Source organism: Bacillus rossius, chromosome 3 (genome assembly GCF_032445375.1).
Source record: "Bacillus rossius redtenbacheri isolate Brsri chromosome 3, Brsri_v3, whole genome shotgun sequence".
Taxonomy (NCBI): Eukaryota; Metazoa; Arthropoda; class Insecta; order Phasmatodea; family Bacillidae; genus Bacillus; species Bacillus rossius.
Window position 1 is genome coordinate 42,946,170 of NC_086332.1, and position 23,356 is coordinate 42,969,525.

At 36.5% G+C, this 23,356-nt stretch overlaps 1 protein-coding gene across 1 annotated transcript; it reads right to left on the reverse strand.

The window, feature by feature from the left end:
• Positions 1 to 2: 2 nt before the first annotated feature.
• LOC134530583 (U3 small nucleolar RNA-associated protein 15 homolog) lies at positions 3 to 21,477 on the reverse strand. The gene is made up of 8 exons (XM_063365554.1): positions 21,199 to 21,477; positions 19,888 to 19,980; positions 17,462 to 17,646; positions 16,707 to 17,011; positions 9,466 to 9,686; positions 5,627 to 5,922; positions 2,973 to 3,106; positions 3 to 432 (listed from the first exon to the last, which is right to left on the reverse strand). Exons 1-8 carry the CDS (start codon positions 21,286 to 21,288, stop codon positions 197 to 199), a joined length of 1,560 nt encoding a protein of 519 aa, XP_063221624.1. The 5' UTR covers positions 21,289 to 21,477; the 3' UTR covers positions 3 to 196.
• Positions 21,478 to 23,356: the final 1,879 nt, after the last annotated feature.

Sequence of the window (23,356 nt, forward strand, 5' to 3'; positions counted from 1 at the left end):
CAAACCATAGTTCTGGTCATTTATTACATTAGGTTTCAATATCACAATAGCTCTAAAAAGACATGCATTCTCACTTCTGTATTTTTCACCCCACTAATCGCTCACTATACAGCTTAACGTCATTTCATCAATCTCGGTGCACATGAAGCTACGAGGTACACTTGCTCGTGCAAGGCTTCAGCTGGAACGTACTGCATCACGCAACGTTGATGACAGAGCTGTTCTGCGCGGCCAGGGATGGCTTCAAGGCCAAGAGCTGAGGCTGGGGGACAGCAGGGCCAGTACAACTGGCCGCAGATGTCAGCATGAACAGGCAGCCCTGCAGGGAAACCAATTCCCGCACTAGGGCCTCCTCCTCGGACACTCGCTTTGCAAGACTCTCCATCATCTTCCTCAGCTGCGAACTCTGGGTCACACTGCCTTCGTACACGTCTGCAACACAACATCTCAGTGCACAACCCGGCTTCTGGCACAGACAAGCAGCCAGTGAAACATTGAAGAGTGAAACATTCAAGTTACAAACCTCGTTAACACTAATTACCTACTTGTTTGAACAAACTGTTCCATCGCTCCACAAAGAGAAATCAAATATAAAACATACGTACTGCTTCAGATGTGTAAGGGTACCTGGCCTAATCAGAGGTGTATCTGTGTTAGTAAGGCAGGAAGATAAGGTAGACGCTCGCTGGTGCTTCTAGTGCACAGCTCTGAACTTGTGTGCAGTCTTCTCGTAGTGAATAGGGCAACCATGAGATTTGAGTGCTAACCGTAAAATTATATGGTGGACAAATAAAGATATGCAAGTCCCTTGAGTGCTTTCAAGAATCTGTATTGGGTTTTCACGCCTAAAAATAATCTTGAAAACATGAGTCTCAGCCATTTACCATTTTCTAAAAAAACAGTTTTAAAACAAAATACAGAAACAGAACTGCCCATCTGCCCTCAATGTATCCTTAAATATTTTTTTTGTGATATCTTCAGCAGTTTTCAAAATGTGTGATTTTTTTCTGAAGCTCTGCATACCATATGTGTACCCAGGTAGGCAGGGCCCTTAACTTATGTGTTTTATAATATAATAATGGTTAGTTCACCTAACCCATTACAATATTGTAATTGATTAAGCCAGCAAAAATATTACTATTGCCTAATACATAAAGTCTACAAATAACCAGTGAACTAGTTTGAAGACTTTCTCAACACCTTTTAACATAACATTTTTACATTTTCATAACACATGAAAAAATTGTATACGTAGTATGTAGTAAGCAAATTAAGCACAATACAAAATACGTGTATCTACAGTATAATCCCATTGTAACGACTACACGGCTCCCAGGAATAGAGTCGTGACAGAGGGGGGGCCGCAATAAACATTTTGGACAGACAAATGCCCAACACCCCTTGATCCTGTATGTCAAAATATGCAATTTTTCACTCCAAGCCTATGTTCTAATGACTGTATCTTTTAAAAGCACTAAAGTAAATTTTATACCAATTACAATAGGAAAATGAAAAATATTTTTCACTAAAGTAATCATTTATCAGATATGAGCCATAACTATCTATACAACAGAGAAATTAAGAAACTTAAGCGCTATGACAACAGTTTCTTTGTCATCACTCTATTTTTCTATCTTTCTATATATCTTTATAGCTCTCTCTCTATATCTATCTTTATCCCTCCCTCTCTCTCTCTCTCTTTATACACACACATATATATATACATATAAAATTCCTGCTCTCTCTCTCTCTCTCTCTCTCTCTCTCTCTCTCTCTCTCTCTCTCTCTCTCTCTCTCACACACACACACACACACACACACACACACACATATATACACATACGCCAACTCTCTCTCCCTTCCCCATTTCACTGCCACTACCCCCACACATATCGAAGCTATCTCATCTGTCACACCCGTGATTCAGGAGGCAGTCAAAAGTAACACAGTCTAGAGACAGAGCGTGTAGTTTTTCAAATAAACTATTCCCATAGAGACAGTGGTCTAGATGGGCTTGGAGTCACAGCGGAAGTACACAATAGATGCACAGCAAGTTATATGGAGATTTGCCAATAAAAGTGGTTAATTATGCAACAAGTTTTATTCTATGCAATTTTTCTCTACGATAAACCATTTTCAGTATACATAGTTTGTAAAATCAGAGCCTATAATTTGTAGGAATTCGTATTAAAGATGAAAGAAAAAAAATCACATTTCAACATAATCAATACAAATTACATTATTTTTCTTGTTTATCATGTTCACAAAATTTTCAGTACCAACAGAAATAAACAGTGAGGGCAATGTGTCCCAAGAGCAAGCAGTATCACAATGGTTAGCTGTTGGCTTGCGGGTGCTGGACGGTTGGTGCCATGGAACCGTTACTTGGGGAAGGAGGTGTCAACGGTGACACATTTAGTAGTGCTTATTGCTTAGCAAGATAAATGCAGCCAAACGTGCTTCCAACATTTTTGACCCATTTTCTTCAAATTTTTGGTTTTTAACACAAAACCTTCAAATTTTTTACTTGATAACACAAACTTTTCACAGTACCTCAAAAAGGGTTCTAAGAGAATAGAGGTGGTCGTTATAAATGGGGTCGTAAAAATGGGATTTTACTGTACTATTCACAGGAATGTGCCATTTTTTCTTATTTTTCTATTTTAAACTAAAAAAGCATATGAGACAAAAAATAATCTTATTTGTGTCAAAAATGTTCCCAGTGCATTGTAGTTTGTGGCAAATATATTTATTTGACAGCTTTTGTAGGGATACATAATGTAGTTCTTGCCAACTACACAGATACTAACTATGTAATACTACATATTTGAATTTTCTCAAATCTTTCGAACACTTAAGATTTGATGGCATTTCAGGATTTGAGAATTTGACTGGCCCATTCCTAGTCAACATCCCTTTAGGTATTTGTAAGTAATGTTACTCTCTTCCAGGTAACCATATATGAAACTCACCCAGGAAGATGTTGGTGAAGTCAATTAGTACACGCGTGAAACGGTCATCGCTCAAGTTGCGGACAACAAACTTGAGAATTTTCAGCAGCGTTGCTTCGTCTCTGGAGGCCAGCGCTGCCTCCAAGCCTTTTCGTCTGGAAATGAGAGCATGGAGCAGGCCTCGTACCACGCAAGAACGAGTATGGTGGTTTCACCAAACATGCTATAGACTAGTAGTAGTAACCAACAAATAGCTTATGCTAATAACATACACAAGAGTGCAAATAAACCTTGCGGTAATGCATAACAACTACAGTAAAACCTCGCTCGTACGGCCCCCGGTTCGTACGTACACCTCGGTCGTACATACAGATTTTCAGAAAGTGAAAAATGAGGCAAAAAATAAAAAAATATATATGAAAAGTGTAAAAATTCCTACGTTAAAGTTTATTAAAATACAGTTGCAACCTGCAGCATTTATAACAAATACGGGCTACATACACATTGCGTCACTTTAAAAAATTTAAAAAAAAGAAGAAAAAAGGCAGCAAATTGATAGAAATTTACCGTCAATAGCACGCCGTACGCGGAGAAAGATCATTGTTCTCGGTCAGCTGCTGTTACGGCGCGGCGTGGCCGCCGGCTGGCTCTCTTTGATCGCTGAACTGCGCATGCGCAGTATAACTCACTCTACACTCCCCCCAGACTCGTGTCCTTACATCAGCAGCCAGCCAATAGAAGCGAGCTTAGCGGAAAAAAATATAAGCTCCACCTCTCGTGTACCAGTTTTGTACAGTTCTAATACCAGTTTATTGGTATACCCACCAGTTTTATCGCTGCCGTGACGTGTTCAAGTTTACGTTCATCGCGATGTCTTGATACCAATAATTATTATTTACAATCCCCAGAAATAAATGGTTGGTTTAAAAATATGCATCAACTGTACAATACTTCCGAAATTATAAAATATGTATAAAACAGTTACCAAGACTCCGCTTATTTTATCTTGTGAAGTTTATGTCTCGTACCAGTATTTCTGCTAAGTTGTGACATAAATACAGGATCAGAACTTAAGCAGGAGGTGTGGCTTAATTTTTTTCAATTGGTATAACCGTGCGAAGCCGGGTCGGGCAGCTAGTTTCATATAAAATACATACAAGCTTTGAATATATATACTGTATAGAAGTCGCCAGCCCAGGTTAAAATTTCTAATATGGTTTGAGGTAGTTGGTTAATTCACCGCCGCAATCGCCACCATCTCTAGGGCATCGACTTGTGGTGGTCCCTAGTGGACAAGTGTCGAACTCTTCAAACACCCCTTCCCCCTCCCGTTGAACGACCTTGAGCTGCAGTGAATGATTGATGGGGGGTGCGGGGAATGACAGCGGGCGACAGTGCTGCGCTCTAACGTGTAAATAACAACCTAAGACGATACAGGGCGTTACAGCAGCGCCCTGCAGCGGTGAAGTTCCCAAGCTGCTCATCATACGCTCCTGAAAAACGTAGAGTAAATCCTATCCACTCGCGACTTCTATACAGTACTAGCTGCCCGACCCGGCTTCGCACGGTTATACCAATTGAAAAAAATTAAGCCACACCTCCCATTTACGGTAATGGTAAATAAAAAAAATTCAGTGAAAATGTATTACAATGCTGTATAATGTACCGGAGAGAAAATGAATAGCACCGATGGTTTCCCGACTCGTGCACGCAAGGTACAACTGATGTACCCGTACTTCGCTACGGCAGTCTACAGGCAGATCACTCTTGCGCCGCTCATTCTACATGCCCCTCCTTGTGGGTACGCCACTGCCGCGCGATGCCCGTTGCCATGGAGATGCAGAAGGCATGAACAATGCAAAATCCTGTTCTCATGCACACAAAGTACCCACTGTTGCCTTGTTTTAACCACCCATGGGATCTAATTTCGGAAAATGTCATCCTGTGTAACATAAGGAAGATTACTGTGAAGTTACAAATCTGTAAAATATATATACTTGAAAAAAAGGGCAATTTTTGATATTTAAAGTACCCGAAAAATTTCAACGCTGATGAGGACTGCACTAACAATGAAATAGTCGTTGCCATAGAGACGAATGAAGCATCAACAAAGCAACAGCAGTTGCCATGGTGATTTCCTACCAAAAACTGGAAATTTTGATATATTACGCCCCCGAAACTCCCCTTGGGATCGGATTTCCACAGAATCCGTTCTTAGTGAGCGTCTACATCACAAAATGAGTAACTATGCTAAATTTCAAGTCAATCGGGTGTATAGTTTTAGAGATCTCGTGATGAGTGAGTCAGTGAGTGGTATTTTGCCGGCGCCATCTACTTAAAATGTTGGTTTGTCCTGAATTTTTCCTGAATTTTCTTTGCTATAAACCTCACGGAGCCTGAGACCTTTCCAACGACTGCAAAACCGTGGAAATCGGTTCGTGCGTTCTGGAGTTATAGCGTCAGGAAGGAAAACCCGACTTATTTTTATATAGTAGATTTCAAGATAAGTATTACTGAGTTCTACAGTATAATAGTACGTATTGGTTTGTGTTTATTAAAGAGCTTCTGAAATATCAAACCCAGAAGGAAGAATAAATTACGTACAATGTGTAAAACTGTTGTGTGAGAGCATGCAGTGTGCCACAGACGTGCCGCTCGGGTGCACGCTGCCCCACCTCATGAGCTCCTGCACGACGGCGACGGTGACGTGGGGGTTGCGGCCGGCCACGTACGGCACCAGCACCGAGTCCAGGGCCTTGCTGTACTCGAACTTGCGCAAGTGGGTGTCGTGCTTGGCCAGGACGGGGTGGGTCTCCTCCAGGACCAGGGCATCCACCGCAGGGCAGTCGCTGCCCGCGAAGCGGTACGACGGCTTGCGGCGCTCCCTCTTGGTGGGGCGGGCGTCCTCCTGGCGCTGCGAGATGGACACCAGGCCGTCCACCATTCCGGCCACCACCGTCTCGTCTCCGGCCTGAACCACCAAGATCACGCACGCTTTCAAATACTCTCTGGGCAATGTAGTCGACGCTATTAAAAAAAAAATCTTTCAACTTTTCAAGCAAAAATGGTTTCACTAAATTAAATTCCATTTTACATTGATAATATTGACTAATTTTTTAATTAATTTTACTCAGGATGGCTATCAAAACTCTGATAGAAAAAATCCTTACTTTTGCAGACTTAGACAAAAATGTTCCCTTAGGTATTTGCAAATAAACTATCAAAATTACCAGTTCAAAATCTCAACTCATAGGCTTACCAACCTTCACAATTGCAACAGGCAACTATCAAATATTTTATGGCACTGTGGTTGATAACACTGAAGTCAATGTGCGTAATTAAGTGCTGATAGTATAATAAGACGAAAAAGGAATGGAACACTCTGAAATGGGTTGAAAATGGAGAAGAATGGATATGTACGTTTAACTGGTAGAAATAAAAATAAACGTTTACTACCGCGTACCTCAACCTTAGTTTGCAGTGCGCATTTAAATAAGCTTTTACTCTCTCTTTCCATTGCACAATTTCTGCCATTAACGCTGTCATTGTTTCAATGTACTGTTTCCAGATATACGCCATAGAGCAAAATTTTTTTAGACACAACTTTGTAATCTAATGAAAATTTTTTTTAAATGTATCTTAAACATTTTATTTTGTAAATTAAATTTGGAATGAGAATTTTCTAAATACATTTTCCTTTATTTTTTAAAAACATCAACTGATAAAATTTAATTAATATCTTTAGGACACGTTGACTGAAAGACGCTAAGCGTACCTACAGAAGGGAGGCGATGGGGGCTATAGCCCCTCCGAGCCCAAATTTACTTATGAATTTCAGAGAGAATATTTATGTTTACTTAAATACTTAAATTCATGTGTTAAACTTCTTCCTCACAAATGTTGTATTAAACTATTGAAGTTTGGTACCTTAGACCATGATTTGTAATATTCCATGGCAACCTCTAACTTATATAATGACACTTTTGCAATTGCATCCTTTATTTTTATGATATCCTCTCCCAGAAAAGCTTCCTGGAGCCGCCCCTGAAAGACGCCACCTTGGTTTCTAACTTGCAATGGTTTTTGCTAAACATTTTTTATCAAATTATATTTAAAACATTTGCTCTTTGGAACACTGCACATAATTTTATGGAAAACATTTTATTAATAATGACCAACTGCTAAGAATAGTTTGTTATTTGACATAATAATTGGTGCTTAACATGGAATTTTTTTTCTGTCAGACTGACTAAAACTGTAATAATACTGTCTTAGACACTTATTTCTTGACTTATAAACATTTACGAATAGTAAAATTTAAGGATATTAAAACTTATTATAACTAACAATGGCATATGAAATATTATTTTTAATTTATAACAAGCTGGGTATTTTCAATCTAGCAACCGTGGTTATCATTAGCTCTGTACTGCATGAGACTGACTATATAACTTTTTTAAGTTATCATTAAAGAAATACATAAATTCCCTGTGTACCTAGAAAATTCACAGACTTTTTCCTGTTGTTGTTATTCCCCGACTTTTCCATGTTCTTCCTGTTGCTATCCACCGTGTATTACAATAAAACAAATTAAAGCAAAACTACACCATTAGACCATGATTTAATAGTCAGCAGTTTTTAACGTTATCTTTGAATATATATACTGTATAGAAGTCGCGAGTGGATAGGATTTACTCTACGTTTTTCAAAAGCGTATGATGAGCAGCTTGGGAACTTCACCGCTGCAGTGCGCTGCCGTAATGCCCTGTATCGTCTTAGTTGTTATTTACACGTTAGAGCGCAGCGCTGTCGCCCGCTGTCATTCCCCGCACCCCTCATCCATCATTCACTGCAGCTCAACGTCGTTCAACGGGAGGGGGAAGGGGTGTTTGAAGAGTTCGAAACTTGACCGCTAGGGATCACCACAAGTCGATGCCCTAGCGATGGTGGCGATTGCAGCGGTGAATTAACCAACTACCTCAAAACCGTATTAGAAATTTTAACCTGGGCTGGCGACTTCTATACAGTATATATATTCAAAGACGTTATACAATAGAGATGGGACGATTCCAAAATTTTCGATTCCGATACCCGATTATCGATTCCTTAAAAAATCCTTTGATTCTCGATACTCGATACTCACCTAGTTAACATAATATTAAATAATTCAAATTCTATTTGCAACATTTTTTTTTTTTCAGCTTTCAATACATATATGATGTAGCATACATCATAAATTCATATTTATCAAATTTGAGAACACAACTAAGTTAATAACATTAACTCATATAAATGTTTACATCATTAGAAGTTAATGGCTCATATGTCAAAGGGGTCAAACTAATCTAAAATTTGTTTTATAATACGTAATAAACTACAAAAAAAAATTTTAAGCTTTCCTTGAGCAGTATAAATTATTTTTGTTCATACAACTTGCCTAACTTAGAGAAGGGTACAAATTAACTAAAAAATTTGTAAAATGAAACAGTAACAAAATTAAGCAACAACTAGAGAACTAGCAAATGAAAGTTTTGTACTTGATTGTGGTATTTCGGCGTTAAGTTACATTTAAGAAACACAAATTCATTTGTTGTTATTTCGGCGTTGTGGTAACGACCCAACAAAATCTATAAAACACTGACCAACTAATCATCATCGTCACACCATTTGAAAATGAATGTTTGTTTACATTTTTCCGCTTTTTGGCGCGATTTAAAATGCTTGTGCTGCCCCGTACGGCTGGGTGACGAAGTAGTATGGTTCGCCCGATAATCTGCTTGATACTACGTCGCTGTTCTAACTATATCCCAGCGCCCCCGGCTGACGTGGTATGGCCACTCACGTAAGGCTGTTCCAAACACCGTTCGCCCGTAGTTTTGCGTATTTTTACAGTATATTTTTGGGTTTAACATTATAACGTGAGCGTGTGTAAGCTTTTGTTTGCTTTAGTGCATTTATGATTAATGTTCAGTGGCGGCCATGTTGCGGTGTTTGTTTACCAGTAACGAGACAAATCTTTTACCCAGTATTTAAATTTCCCGTAAAAACATTGCGATTTCATGTTTTAATACTAAATTTCGTGGAAAAATGCTGTGTTGTGGCGATTTCGGGTAAAAACTGTACTTTACAGTGATTTCGCGTTTATCGTCGTTTAATCACGATCGCGAAAAGAACAGGCCCCTTCTAATACGCAGTGATAATTTTTTTATAAATAATTTTTGTACTTTGACTTGTGTATAACATCAACCCAAGTTTTAGATATTGTTTATTTGGGGGAATATGACTGTTATATATGCGTCTAGTCGGTCATAACCCCACTCAAAGAGTCGTTATATAATTGTATCTGACAGATTTGCAATGTTGTGAAATGATTTTTTTTGCTACATGCGGGAATTGACTTTTATCATCGATTCTCGATTATCGATTATTTAAGTAGAATCGGTAGGTATCGATGAAATTGGGAATCGGTTTTCCCATCCCTAATATATATATATATTTTTTAAGATGCACTCACGCTGACTCCGAGGCTCAGCACAGCGGCCGGGTAGTGGAGCGTGTGCACGGCCTGGAAGCTGGCGATGTCGTATATCTTGACGTGGCGGTCCAGCGAGCCGGACAGCAGCCTCTTGTTGCCGGAGGCGAGGGCCAGGCAGGTGATGGTCTTGTGGTGCTGGGATATCCTGGCCCGCAGCCGCCCGCCGGCCAGGGCGTCCCACACCCGTACCTCCGTGCCGCCTGCCCAACAGCGACACCCACTCTCTGCCGGCTTCGCGGTCACCCCGCAGTCCCGGCTCCACGTTCACCCGCGGTGTTCACACAAATCCCGTGACAAAATTACTCTGACCATGATTACCAATTTCCATGACCATTGTTTTTTCTAATTAATTTACCTACTTTCTGATTTTCTGGAAGAAATAAAGAAAATTCAGCCTGTACCATCCCCATAGCTGGCCAAGTTTAAACAGAACATTGCCAGTGACCACACAAATCTGTAGAAAAATTTCCCTGACTTTTCCATGACTTTCCATTACAAAAAAAAAATCCAGACAAATCTTTTTAAAAGATTTGCTAATTTAAAATTTTTTCAACTAAATAAAGACCATCTCTATAGATGTACTAGTTTTATCAGAATCTATACTAATATTATAAAGATGAAGAGTTAGTTAGTTTGTTTGTTTGTTTGAACGCGCTAATCTCAGGAACCACTGGTCCGATTTGAAAAATTCTTTCAGTGTTGGATAGTACATTTATCGAGGAAGGCTATAAGCTATATTATATTATCAATAAAATTAGGGATCCTTACTAAAAGTCCAATTTAGAATCAAATGCGTTGGAGGGGGTTAGATACAACATGCAGTACACGTACAAAGTGTGTGTTGACAATGCCGCAGGCGCTATAAGTTTATCAGATATAAAATAAGGGCTATTTTCAAGCCATTAAATGTCACGTAAGTAATGATGAATGAACACTGGCGTGACTTTTCACCCGTCAGAAAAAAAAGAAGTATATATCTGGTAAGAAAATGTGAGCAAAAACATAATACTTAGGAGAGCTTTAGGGCGGTATTTAAAGACGTTTGGGTAATTTAGCGAATCAGCACTGCCTTGTTAATAATAAATTTACTTGAGAATATAGTTAATATGAGAGTTACACTGAGATAGTAAAATTATAATTGTAAACGTTACTACTACGCTTGATGCATTAACAATAATAATGGCCTAAAACTGTGGAGGGAGTGAGAAAAGGCTTATTGTGTGAGAGAAACAGGAGACTGGCTTCGGTCTCATCCCTACTCAGTGCTGTTTACGGGGTAGAGAAGTAACACAGGTAGACCCCTGGCGGGGAAGGTTGATCAAGTGTTAATTGATCAGCTATCGACCGGGGTTGAAAAATATAAAATTCTATTAAAAATTAGGGGTTGGTGATAGAAGGGTGAAAATTTAGGGTTGTATGTATTTTTTAATGCCACATTATAAAAAAATAAATAAATTTTTGTCCAAAAAATAAAAAAAAATGTTAGGGGTGGACAACCCTTATCACTTAGGGGTATGAAAAATATATAGTAGCCGATTCTCAGACCTACTGAATATGCATACAAAATTTCATAAAAATCGGTCAAGCCGTTTTGGAGGAGTATTGTAACTAACACTGTGACACGAGAATTTTATATATAAGATATACAGGTAAATATATATACACATAAATAATTATATACTGGCAGAACAACGTCTGTCGGGATCTGAAAGTGATATAAATTATTTTGCACACTTGAAATTCAAATTAAGAAGACAATTACTAACTACATTTTATTTCGAAAAAGGTCCCCTTCACCCTGTGTTCAGCCCGGGCAACGCCGGGTACTGCAGCTAGCCTTACATACGCCATTAAACAGTACATATAAGACTATGCACTAAAATACCATCTGAAGAAAAAAAATGCTTTTACTTTCAAATGATGGCAGTCTAGTCTCTAGATAATGACATTTACACCTCAAATTACTGTCAATGTGAAATTCACCTGACTTTCCAGAATATGGACATCCTGTTACTACACATTCTTGAGACACAATAAAGAAACATTAATATTTTTAGCTTAATAATTAACAAAAGCACCATTATAGTAGGCAAAACACTAGGAGCATTACCAGAATTTCATTTGGGGGGAGGAGAGGGAAGAGGAGAAACCTCTTTGCATGTTGTTTGTCTTTCAAATTCTTTCCTTTTGTTGATGGGAATGGTTTTTTTTTTTTTTTTTTTTTTTTTTTTTTTTGAAATTTGGGAAGGAGGGTGTGTGTGTATACATTCCCTCCATGTGGTTCATCCCTGCACAATAGTACATCTCAAAACTTTGTGAACTATGAAACTACCCTCTAATAAGAACAATCTGTTTCCATTTAATTTTTAAATATTTATTTTTAAAATGCTTGGAGTTTAAACACTGTTATGCAGAAAATACTAACCTGGATTGTGGTTTGTTGTCTTGGTTCAAGAATAAATCTAACTGTCACAAGGCTTTGAGATATATCTTGATTGTACCATTTTCCAAACACAATCAGTGGAGCGCACAACACGAAAATTCATTTACGGATTGCATCATGCAAATCATTTCAATTTAAAAAAAAGTGACGCAAAGTTATGTTTGAAAAAATTTGATATTAAAGCAACAGGGAAGTTGCATTACAAATATTAAAGCAAAAATAAACATTCTATCACGCTTTTGACTTAAAAGTATATTACAATTTGGAGCAATAAAATTACAACATAATTTTGAACAAAAAATAGAGATCAATGTTTTCAAGGCAAGTACTGTCTCCCAGTCATTTTGGGTTATGGTGAAAAAATTTAAATTTAAAATTTAAAACCCTTTCAAATTTAATTATGAAAAAGTTAATTTTTGCCTAATCCCAATAAAATTATCCATACATTCAAATTAAACTGAATAGAATACCGAATAATAACATTTTCATACAATACAGATAATCGTTCATAAAACACAGGTATGCTTAAAATATTTTTTTTAATATACACAAATATTATACTTCTGAATACTTTCCTTCGACATCTACAAAATGAAATTATTTTTGTTCTTAGTATAAATATTTAATCTCCTTACACTCCACAAGAAAGCAATTAGAAATAATAAATAAATGGTGCAAGACACGAGGATCATTGTAAACCTATTTTTATCACAGGAAAAATTCCAACTGATATTGAATGTTCACTATTATAACACTCGGAGCAGTAATTTATTAAACAGCAAATACATACACGAGACTGCAACACTTGAGAGCTCCAACTAGCTTAAATTGGTCAAGAGTGCACATACTACATGAATACTTAAGAGGTCGTGTCAGTAAATGTTTATTTCCAATATTCTGCTCTAGAAGTTCTCTCTTTTAACAGTGAGATTTAGTGGCTTTTTCAACCGAAGGAACTGTAGCCGCAGCGCGTGATAAAGCTACTATACCCTTATCACAGGATTAGTGGGAAGGTTGACAGCTCGAGTTTACTCAACGAAAAATGTATCTGGTTCCTCGACAATCTGAGAGGATGACAATATGACCGGCGGCTCACTAGGAAATTGCGGATGCAGGGATTCAGAATCAAGAAACCTCACTTTAACAAATGTAGTATGAGTCGTATCTAAAACTAAAACTAAAAATTTTAATACTTTAAACGTATCGGAATACAATTAATCTTCAAACATGTGGTAATTATTCTTTATCTGGATGTAATAGTCCGTGAAAAATAATGTTAGTTGACATTAAAAAGTATACGAAATTCATCATGTAACATTTTAAAAGGATAATAACATAAATGCATATGCTTAGATATTGCATATGCATCACACACAATCTAAATACAATCTCACTTAAGTCAGACTACCTAATTTTTTACAATGCACCATCATACAGTTTAACAGAGGTAGGAGAACCTCTTATCGACGTTGTTTCAAAGAATTTATATTTACAAATATTACTATTTATCTTAATACGATATGTAGCCTACCTTTATGAATACGAATTTACAAAAAAAATTATTGAATTTATTACATTACACTTTAACATTACACAAGACTAAAACACTAACAAAACTTAATTTTATATATTGCTGTAGCATATTAGAAGACGAAATAACTCACAAGACTAACATTAAGAGGGCTGCATTACAAATTTACTTTACAGAGAAGAAAATATCCTTATAAGATATTTCATTACCTCATTGATTACATAATACTGCCGTTGATGTGATCGTAGATATAAAGTATTTAAAAAATATATTCCATTATGTTTATGTAAATATTTTGAAAACGTTATTGCTTATAAATGCTCATTATTTAAATAATAAAGAAACTTTTACTTTTATGTACTGAACAAACAAAATACTTATAAGTTAATAAGAATAAGCTTAGTTGAGTAACATCTTCAATTTGTATTGAATTCAATGTACATATTGAAAATCATGTACAATGAATGCAACTGATTGAATTCAATAAATATTTGATCTTGTGAAACGGCCATAATATTGATGTAGATTAGAGACCGGAAAAATTCGCGGTTTCGACGGCCTTCAGGATAGACTGCACATTCCCCTGTACATTTGGGCAAATAACGCCAGTTCATTTGCTGCTGACTTGTTAGTCGTCTCAGCTGGTTTGTCTGTGATTCGATCCTTCTTTGGTTGGAGGTTTATAATTGGTTGAGATTCGTCCAGATGAACAGTAAGCCAATAGCAAAATCATCTAAAAGGTATATGTATTTGACTTCTAGCCTATCGCAGAATGAATCCGCGAATTTTTCCGGTCTCTAATAATTATAGATGCTCACATGCATCGTAAGAGTCCGTATAAAGCCTATTACAATTCTATAAGTATACTTTAAAATGCTTTTAAAATATACATGTGTAATATAATTAAAACTTGTTTAAGTAAGATCACAAAAAATTGAAAATCCTTCAACAGTAAGTTATGTTTTATAAGATTTTAACAAAACACACATACCATAAGAGAATATTAATCATGCCACATAATTCAACACAAAATACTCATTCCAGTAGGCGCTACGTAAAAATAACTTCTATTTTTATGCTGATAACTTTGCATTGTTTTATATATATCATTATTTCTAACTTTTAATATTCCCTACACATTAACTGAAATTAATTATTTACAGAGTCTTAGCAAATGTTGGTCTGTACCACATACAGTCGTACGATATCTCTACGTGAAACACATACAGATCTTTATTAGTAATTTCAATTTTATTTCATGAACATAATGAAATTAGTATAGGCCCTAGGTTGTTCACTGTTAATTGAGTACTTCTGAAGTATTTTCATTGTGAGTTAACATACATACCAAAACCATTCTTCCAGTAAAGTTACAAAGAAGACAACAAGATAATATAAATAATGTATGTAGTACCATATTTTAACCCCTATTAAATGAATAATAACTCAATCTCTATTCTGGACTATTAAGTAATAATTTTTTATTACTGTTATTTGTAACTTAAATAAAATGACAACTAACAAATTAGTAAAAAATATAATTACGTGCGATGTAGTGTGACATTTGTACTTGGACGGCAAATGAATATAATAAAATGTCTATGACAATGTTAACTTTACTCATTATTATGGAAATAAACAAAATGGGCAGATAAGCATATTCTACGCTGACATTTAAAAATGCTCAATTCAAAATGAACATTCCCTAGCAAGAAAATTTATTTTATATCACCACAAAAAATCAAACTGCGGCGTCATTTTCCCGATGACAAACAAAAAAGTTGTATGGTCGCGAATAATAAATTCGTATGGCGTCACATCAGCGGAATATTACCTTGGCATAAATGTGTGAAGTCTGTGGCACTTGTGGAGAAGTAAACCTTCGCTCGAACACAAAAAACAAATTAACGAACAGCTTTTTTTTGATGGGATGTGCAATCGGAGACCCCTGGGGTGGTTGAAGAGTGTCAGGTCGGTAGCCAGACCAGATAGTAAAAGCTCAGGGGCTGAAGATGAAAAAGGCCTATCTCCAAATTATTAAGTATAAATGTTGTCATGTAACAGTTAAAGACTTGATTACACCCAGGTTTTTAAACCCATCATGATCATGAAGACACTGATCAAAAGGTTATGTGCAATACATTTCAATGGTCTTTTCAGTTTTTGCTAAATAATTATAAATATAAGCAAAATTTCACTTAATCTGGACAAATCAAAATATTGATAATATTATTTTCATCACAGAAATAATATATGATATGATAACTAAATTTGAAAAAGCGGTTATGTTAAATGTATTGTATACTTTCAGTAGGCAAAATTTCCGGCCCCTACCTCTTATAGACTTTGAGAAAAACTGCCTTTTAAAATAACATTGATATAGATAGGAGCGCAAATTTGTGACACGGCCTCTTAAAGGAATTTGCTGGGCGCTGAAATAATATTTAAGTTTCAAAATAACTGTTACTGTTGATGATTGAATACTGATATAATGTCTCTCAGATTTTTACTGTTTTTATTTATACTTCATCAAAATTCACAAGTCTTGCGACAATGAAAAACAAATCATGTCGAAAATACAAACTGTTCTCACAAGAACACACTAACTCAAAACAGATTCACAGCACGTTAGTAGATACAGAAAGTGGAAAATTACATAAAATTCGAAAGAAAATCCTGTGATTGCTTGCAACTCATGGTGTAAGCCGAAGGACTCCACCCCCGGAAACATAGACAAAGTTACTCACTCATTATTTTGGGCTATTACGATGACCGTGGTTAAACAAATTTTAATTAAAATGTCCAAAAAAGTTTTAACTTTGGCGTAGCCCGGACCACAGCCACAAAATTGTCTCTTCACCACATTAATATGTTAATTCTGAGCCACTGGACGACATGCAACCTATCGGTACTTAGCAGAGACGTGACTGCTGCCATGGCCACCATCTACCTCCAAGAGAAAAAAGGGTGCTCGTAGACACAATCTCTGGCCAATGACAAAATTGCACAGTAAAACATCAGCCAATATTTTTTTTTTCAGCACATAGGAACATGGTATCAGTTGCATAGTGCATTCTATTCAAAGATGAAAGACATATGTAGTATACAAGTGTCAAAAATAAAAGTACATAAATGTAAAAGAAATAACATGTGTGACTGTAATAACCATAAGTCTTGCCTGCAAGTGTTTCAAGCACATCAGTTGAGCAGACATGCACCAGGTAACAAACAGCACAGTGGAGTCACCTGCGGTGAGGAAAACTCCCCCCGTGGGCAGGAACATGACGCTCTCCACCGGACAGCCGTGGTCCACCGCCAGGACCCGGGCCTTGGTGCGGGTGTCGTACATGTGCGCCGTGTTGTCGTAGCTGCCCGACAGGACAATCTCCGGCGACACGGGCGAGGCGGCTCCCGCCCGGACATAGTCCGAGTGCTCGCCGTAGCTCAGGACGGCCTTCTCGCTCGGGATGTCCCACAGGCACACGCTCTTGTCGTCCGAGAAGCTGGCCACTTGCAGGCCGGCCAGCGTGAAGGCACACCTGTGCACGGCACTGACGCACACCCCGTGTCAACCCCAGCCTCCAGGGTTCAAGCTCCAACAGTTCAAAAATAACATTTTTTACTCTTTTATTTGCCTTTGCATGACTTATTGCAATAATGTATTTTCAAGAAAATGTGGATAATATCTGCCAGTGAGCACAATAACTTGTTTATATAAATAAAGTGAATGCTAGACATTACACATTATGTGAACACTACATCGATGATTGAAAAAGAACCACGCAATAAATAAATATGATTTACTACTACATATATAAAAAAGTTTTTTAATGTTAAGTATTTTTTTTTTACTATAAACATTGGACATGTATTATTGAATATAAAAATTTAAAAAATATGTATATATCTTTCAAGAATAATAACATTTAGGTGAACTGCGCATCACAGAGGTAATCATGCTGGGACTAGCCCTACAGGCTTGTGACTCACGCTGTAGTTACCTGGTGTGTCCTCGGAAAACTCGCAACAGAGACTTGGACGACACATCGAACAACTTGACATGCTTCTCCTCTCCGCCAGCGCACAGCAGCCGGCCATCTTTCCTAAACGAACCTCCATATGCAGTTTCTTGGAAACGGTTCAAGTTTTTTTGGACTAATTTTGTGATTGAGTTATATATTTGAACCTGGTGGTAAAAAAAATTGTTAAAGAGCTATGCTGACCACAAAATGTACACTATTACAGTGATACTATTATTAAATGACTAAATAACAAAGGCTTAAAAAAAAAAAATACTTCTCATATGTTCCTAAATTAACTATGACAGATTTTTAAACAGTAAATTATAAAAATATTTAAAAATTCAAACTATTAAGTAGACAGTAGCATAGAGACAATACAATTTCTTGCTACACCCTTGTCAGAAGTTAACTCTCCAATAACACGTTAATGTTAATTGTAGGGTCATATTTTGGTGCTACGCGTAACAGTTTCACATATTTCGCAAACTTGATGAAAAAACCTGTTACTTAAACTATCACACTCCAGGCACTCAAAATTCCACAAGGTGGTCGCTCTGCCTGCCTATCAGCTGCTTCCCCGCGACACATCGTTCGTCAGTCCCACACACACAACTGTCCGCCTCGAACACTGGGCTGCCACTTCCTTCCCCCGCTGCCGACCTCTTTCCCCCGCGCCTTCATACGCCACCGACCATAGTGATCAAATTCAAGTCCCACATTTTACCAAGCAAAAAGTTCATAAAAAATACCTAACTACAAAAATAACTACAAAAATCATCATTTACAAAAATATTTAGTCCCTAAAAGTTCATAATACTGAACAATAAATTACACTTCTTTTGTATAAAAAATCTACTGGATCATTCCAGAAACCATCTTGCCAGCAGTACCAACTTAAACAAAAAATCACCAAGGAAAAATGCAACTACCTAAAATGGAAACATTTAAATAAAAACACTACATACGAAACAACAAATATAAAATCATGTGAAATCCTGGAAAATGGTAAATATGTAGGGTAACGGTATATGCGAAAAAAAATGCTAAAAATCCGAAAATACTTTTATTATATGCTCTTTCACTTCCTCTTTTCAAATCAACCGGCGGAGATAAGAAATTCCAAATACTTTAGGAGATATGGAATTTTTTAATTTTGAACATGTAGAGTAACTGTATTTGCGAAAAAAAATTCTAAAAATCTGAAATTACTTTTATTATATGCTCTTTCACTTCCTCTTTTCATTAAAACCGGCGGAGATAAGAAATTCCAAATACTTTAGGAGATATCAAATTTTTAAATTTTCATCACAATACCTGTGAATTCAGGCGGCCACCATTATTTCTTGTTTACGAGACGAGAATGATTTTTTTTTTTCCGCGACGTAGGTGAACGACTACATTGTTGCTTGTTTAGGAGTATCTATTAAAATCTGAAAATACTTTTATTATAGTTATGTTAGCTACATTAAAACACTTTAAAACACTATGGACAGTTAGTTAGGTTAGTATAGCTACATTAAAATAAACAGAGAAATATAAATATTAATAAATAAACCCGAGGTTGGCCGAAGGTAAATTGTTCGGGTGTAATCGGGAATGGCAGAACTTTATGTGCATCTTGATTTACCGTTCGTGAATGCCTAATTAATTAAAATGGTCGATTAGGTCAGGTCAGTTACATTATTAATACTTTCAAACTAAGCAGACATTAAAAATAATATAAATTAATTTTAATGGTTGTTTAGTTTTAAAGTATTTATAATGTAGCTGACCTGACCTAACAAACCGGGACAAAGGATGAACGGTAGGAACTCACGTAATTTTTTTTTTACTTATTACTTGCTCAACAAATAAAACATTAAAATTTGAAACGTTAAAAACTCACCTACGTTAGAGGCGGGTACAATTCCTTTGCCATTAGTAGAAAATGATGTAGTCGTTCTACCTACGTCGCGAAAATAAAAAAATCATAAACGTAAACAAGCAACAATGGTCGGTATTGTGATGGAAAATAAAAATTCGATATCTCCTAAAGTATTTGGAATTTCTTATCTCCGCCGGGTTTATTGAAAAGAGGAAGTGAAAGAGCATAGAATAAAAGTATTTTCGGATTTTTAGCATTTTTTTTCACATATACCGCGACTCTACATATTTACCCTTAATCTTCCAAACTACTGAATTTTTTTTTTCAATGTTATTTTTTACTAAAAACAATTAAGGATAGCCAATGCATTACGGATGTTACATCTCTCGCTCTGGTACTACTACTACTATGGAAGGTTGTAAAACATAATGCAAAAAAAAAAAATTCTGAAGGTACTAACGTACAACAGCATCAAATCGCCGACCTAAAAAAAAAAGTAAACAATGTAAAACAAAGAGTAGTAACTTATTTCGGTACTTACCCTCACGGAACACGTGACAGCGAAATAATGAGGTTCCACCGGTGAAAAGTCTATGTAGTCGATAGGCCCAAATTCTTTAACCAATACAGGGACCTGTAATACAAACAATTCTTTGGAAAATTATTATTTTTATTTCACTGCTCACCTACATTTGAAAAGAACATATTAAACTCATCAGCTACCTACTTCATTTGCAAGAATACTCTTACCATTACTGGTGAAATTAATTTGTTCATAGTAGCTCTCACGTGGTTTGTTATGAATAATTTCATTATGATTTTCCATGTGTTACCCTGGGGTTTTTAGCATTAACATTGAATTTGTTGGTGTATTAATCCATTTTTAATGTACGTTTTAAGTTATTTACACTGACACAGCACCACAGTCACTTTTCAAAAATAGGCTTTGGGAATTTTGTTTTAATTTTTTCCGTTAAATTATTTTCCTTTTAGATAGTTTAAGGAACTCTTCACTTACCCATGCTACTCTTGCTTTGGTTTTTTTTCCCCCCAGACTTTTAGTTACTCCATTTGATTCAATAATTCCTTTCATATAATATTCAATAAAGTTATCATAATATACTTATACCAAGATGTTATTTTATTTTACTGAATACAGGTTTTCATTTAAGTATTTAAAAGCTGCCCTAAAGTTAATGTCTAGAAAGAGTGACCTAACTCGACTGCCTAACTGTAACACACTGTTCACTTACAGAAAACAAGAGGGCATTGTGATCAATAAAATATATTGAAAAGTTAATAACTTATATATCATGGGAAACGTTATTAGTTAATACATGATCTATTAGTGAGGCAATGGTGCCGGTTATTCTTGTTTAAAAATTTTTATTACACTTCCCCTTAGGCTACATTGGAGGCTACGCATTGGAGGACTTCAAGAGACCCTGGTGCAACCTGTACGATGGTTCGCACTCTAAATTTAATTTTAATTGATAGTACACACATGTATGAAGAACGCCATGTAACTGCTCTATCGTTGTGTTTGCACATATTGTTTTAAAATATAAAAACTCGGTTGGAAATTACCGCAGTTACGTGGAATAACTTAGGCTGTTGTTGTCCCAAGCTGTGTCCCGCGGGGCCGAATAGAGCCGGCGGATGGAGCTAACTTCTGCTCAGTAGAACAGTTCGCTAGGTTAAGTAAGCGACTTTCAAATTACAATAACAGCATTTTTGGGGACAAATTGTAGCTACTCACTAAACCATTTAGATTCTATTTGATTTTATAAAGCGAGCACCTACTTTAGAAAACAACCCTGACAAATTAACACTTTAAGCTTATCATACATACATCGAATTTCTTCCAGTGAAGTGTATCAGGCGTTACTTTTGAACCTGACTTTTTGTAAACGTCAACATTGGTCCTCTTAAAAGTGTTCATTTTTAGTTCAGGTATTATTTAAAATTATCAATATTCACTGACAGCGAAATATACGCATTTTCTGGATGCTGTAAAGTCATTTCAACAGTTAATTATACAAGCACACCACGTGCTTTAACAAGATAAAAACTGCCCATTATTTTATTTACATTTTAAAACAATTGAAAGTGAGAATCGCAAACCAGAGATAAGTAAATTGACCAGATGGAACATAAATACATCCTATGGTTGAGGGATTTGAAGTCAGGTGATTAAAGGTGAAGGGGAAGGTTAACCATATTGCTTAGTGAATAAAATCGTTGATTTCGCCATTTGATTATATTGTGAATAGTTGATAGTTTGTTAATTTATGTATCGTTAATTTGGTTTTTGAGTGTAGTAGGTGAATCTGTTGTAATTTCTCAAAAGTTTGGTTGTTTCAGAAGTACAGTATAATGTGTGATTTTTAACCAGTGTGACAATCTATAAAGCATGATATATTAATTATACCTTTTGTTCCGGTGCTCGCCTGACTCGGGTGGGCCATGTCTAGGGGTGCATTCCGTTAGCGGGCTCGGATACTGGTGGTTGCAGGTCGGGCTTTAGGGTGGCCTTTGGTCGGACGACGTCAATGTAGCTATCCTGACCTAACAAACTATTTACACAATCTCCCAATTTTTTTTTAAATGTAGCTATTCTAACCCAATTAACCGTTCAAAATCATCATTTTAATGATTTTAATGGTTTTAGAAGTATAACAACACGTGTGTGTTTGTTTGTTGTTTAAAACAGCTGTTTATGTAACCAATTTCTCAGCTACATAGGCGCCATATTGCTTAGTGAATGCTAGCTTCAAGAAGTGTTGGTTATGTTCCATCTGGTCCAGTTACTTATCTCCGTTTAAAACTGGTCAACTATTTTCATTATTTGTATTTTAAAATATTTTCATTCGATCCAGTAGGAATGTGAAGTCTTTCTTGTTACCAACCCATAATAAATTGAAGAGTTGTTGGCAAAAGCAAATTAAGTTTTTCATTAAAAATATGCTTCCATTGCTTCATGGTATTTAAATGATTGAAAACTTAATTAAACTGTAGCAAAAATAACACTTCCTAATTACTCCTCTCCCTTTCCTAAAACACTAATTAATACTAGGTGAATTTGGATGTGTCTGGGTTAGGGACAAGATCTATGTGCCTAGTCATACTGGAATTAGCCATACAGGGAAGGATCACAAGCATAGTGTGCTAGGAGAGGAGTGACCAACCATAGCAGCGATTAATGCCATGACTAACTCCCCTCCTCACTCTTAATTTTAGACTATTAGTAGATAGGTTGGGCCCAGGTAAAACCTGCATAGACAAAGGTAAAACCCTGGGCACTGTTATGAAGGATGAAAATTTGCTTGCATTAAGTGTAGGAAGATACAGGAGACAGAGGATGGTCTTAATCAACAGTTATTCTGAGTATACAAGCATGCGGAGGGTTTGAGCACTTGAACTCGTGGACCACTTTATATTTTATCCAGGGCTGTGTTTTGTGATCAGGGGCGCAAGAGCCCCTAGTGGTGAGTGGCTACACTTACCACTCTGCTGACAGTTGGCAACTAAAAAACTAAGAAGAAAAGATAATTAATAATTTACAAACTAGGCACTAGGTTACTAATTGTACAGCACACCCAGCCGAGGCATGGGTGTGCATTGCTTTAGATTAGGCTTATTACAATAAATTAAAATATTTCTTAGTCTTTTTTATATATTTATTAAGGATTAATAATTAGGAAATAGCACTTAAGTACCTACTAGTTAACACAGCTCTAATTACTGCTAGGAAAATACTAGCTTTATAGTGTATGAAAATTAGAGGTCAATGAAGAGAGAGTATTAGTATTTGTAGTAGTTTTACATGGCCAGATGATGTAATCCTGCTATGCAATGGCACTGCCCACTAGTTTCAGTATCATCAACTCGATCAGTGTATATTTTCACTGAAATCCCAAGCAAGCACTGTATTACATGACACAATATCTACCACTGGTTATTTATTTAAATCGTTGCATCGCACCACAGCACAGCCATGCCCAACATTG

What these genes read in the sequence shown, in the direction of transcription:
- LOC134530583 (XM_063365554.1), bottom strand. Translation starts at nt 21,288, where the DNA reads ATGAACACTTTTAAGAGGACCAATGTTGACGTTTACAAAAAGTCAGGT. An exon ending in TTCACTGGAAGAAATTCGAT is followed by an intron (nt 19,981 to 21,198) that starts GTATGTATGATA and finishes TTTGTATTACAG; the next exon opens with GTCCCTGTATTGGTTAAAGA. An exon ending in TGCTGAGCCTCGGAGTCAGC is followed by an intron (nt 5,923 to 9,465) that starts GTGAGTGCATCT and finishes TTGGTGGTTCAG; the next exon opens with GCCGGAGACGAGACGGTGGT.